Raw genomic sequence first — 1,676 nt, 5'->3', positions numbered from 1 at the left:
AACATCGAGTGTAATCCCCGGCTGAAACTTTTGATTGAATCATGACACACCCAAAATACGCCAGGGAACATCAACAAATCCCTTGGATTTTTACCATCCGTGTTCATAAATGCGCTAATCCAATTGACGAAGGAAAAAAAGAAGAAAAGAATAAAACACCACAAATACTGTAGATTACGCTGCTGCTTTCAAACAGTAGTCTTCTTCAGAGGCAGCCTCTCAAGAAGAAGCAAGTCGTTTTGAAACGTTTGGCACCTACTTTTGTAGGGTCTGGTTGGAGTTCCTTTATTCCTTAACACCAGAAGTATTGCGACGCGTTCGGAGTTTTAGTTGACTATTATGCAATATGGCCGATTATATTACCACTGCAACTTTTTTGTAATGGTCAATGTTTTTTTTTTTTTTATCATCATGCGTGAAGCACGAGAAGGTATTGACTACAATTGAAGCTTCCGGTATCAATATGGGCAGTGATTTTACCACTGCTTAGTTCCTAGGTCAGTGACGTAAAGAATCCTCCTTGACTAACAATTGATATCGGGTCATAAAAAAGAGTTTGATGTTGCAAACAAAGAAGAATTCCGTACTTTGAGGAACGAGCTGCATGAGACTCAGAATAGTCTGGCCTTCATGAACAAAGATATCGAAGAGCTGAAAGCAAAGTGTGATAGTTTGAGTGCAGACAACACAAAACTGAAACAGAGCAATGAATTATTAGAAACAAATAACACAGACCTAACACGGCAGGTCGCTCAACTCGAGCAGTACTCACGTCTCAACAACGTTGAGATCCGTGGCGTGCCCAACAACCTGACCGAAGATCTCGGAGAGCTTCTAGCACACATTGGTACCCACATCAACTGTCGCATCACTAAAGCTGACATCGACATCGTGCACCGGGTTCCCACCACAAGTCAACCAAACGCTCACAACATAATCGCGAGATTCATCTCGAGGGATCATAAGAACGATTTCCTAAAGAAGGCACGCCGCGCTCGCATCACAAGCAAAGATTTGAACCTACAAGAGGAACCGCGTCAAATCTTTTTTAATGATCACCTTTCTCCTCTAAACAAAAAACTCTTCTCTGCGGCACTGCGCCTAAAGAAAGACAAGGAATGGAGGCATCTGTGGACTGACCAATGTGTTATTAAAGCCAGAAAAACTAATGGGAGCTCAGTTCACAATATCATGTCCCAGGATGATTTGAGCGTCTTTGTCTAGCTGCTAAATCTTTCTGTGTCCCTCTTCGGTTCTCACTTTTTCTTTTCCTTATGAACGTATCCTTGCTTGAACCAGACCTATTTTCCAGACAGACATCCACTTCATCAGAGTTATCGGTACTCCATCTGAACATCAGAAGCTTACGTAGTCATTATGACGATGTGATTTGCTTATTATCTACCCTAAAACATAATTTTCATTTTATCGCCCTCTCTGAAACATGGCTCAGCAATAAAACGAATAACAACTTCAATATCCCTGGCTATCAGGTAATGTATGGTCATCGCGAACCACAAGAAATAACGTTTCCGTCTATATCACACGGGGGAGTTGCTCTTTACTTAAAAAATACACTTACTTTCAGACTTCGAGATGACATTCATATGTCATCTAATCTTTGTGAATCACTATTTATAGAAATTCCGCCAAATCCCAAATCACCTAGTGTAGTT

The 1,676-nt window shown here is 41.1% G+C and overlaps 1 protein-coding gene across 1 annotated transcript; it reads left to right on the top strand.

The window, feature by feature from the left end:
* The first annotated feature begins 630 nt into the window (after window positions 1–630).
* LOC120840967 lies at window positions 631–1,224 on the top strand. Its single transcript, XM_040211781.1, has one exon. The coding sequence runs from the start codon at window positions 631–633 to the stop codon at window positions 1,222–1,224; it is 594 nt and encodes a 197-aa protein (XP_040067715.1).
* The last annotated feature ends 452 nt before the right edge of the window (window positions 1,225–1,676 follow it).

The sequence above is a fragment of the Ixodes scapularis genome, unplaced genomic scaffold (assembly GCF_016920785.2).
Source record: "Ixodes scapularis isolate PalLabHiFi unplaced genomic scaffold, ASM1692078v2 PGA_scaffold5__190_contigs__length_132052651, whole genome shotgun sequence".
In the NCBI taxonomy this organism is placed as follows: Eukaryota; Metazoa; Arthropoda; class Arachnida; order Ixodida; family Ixodidae; genus Ixodes; species Ixodes scapularis.
This window is presented reverse-complemented; position numbering and strand designations above follow the sequence as displayed.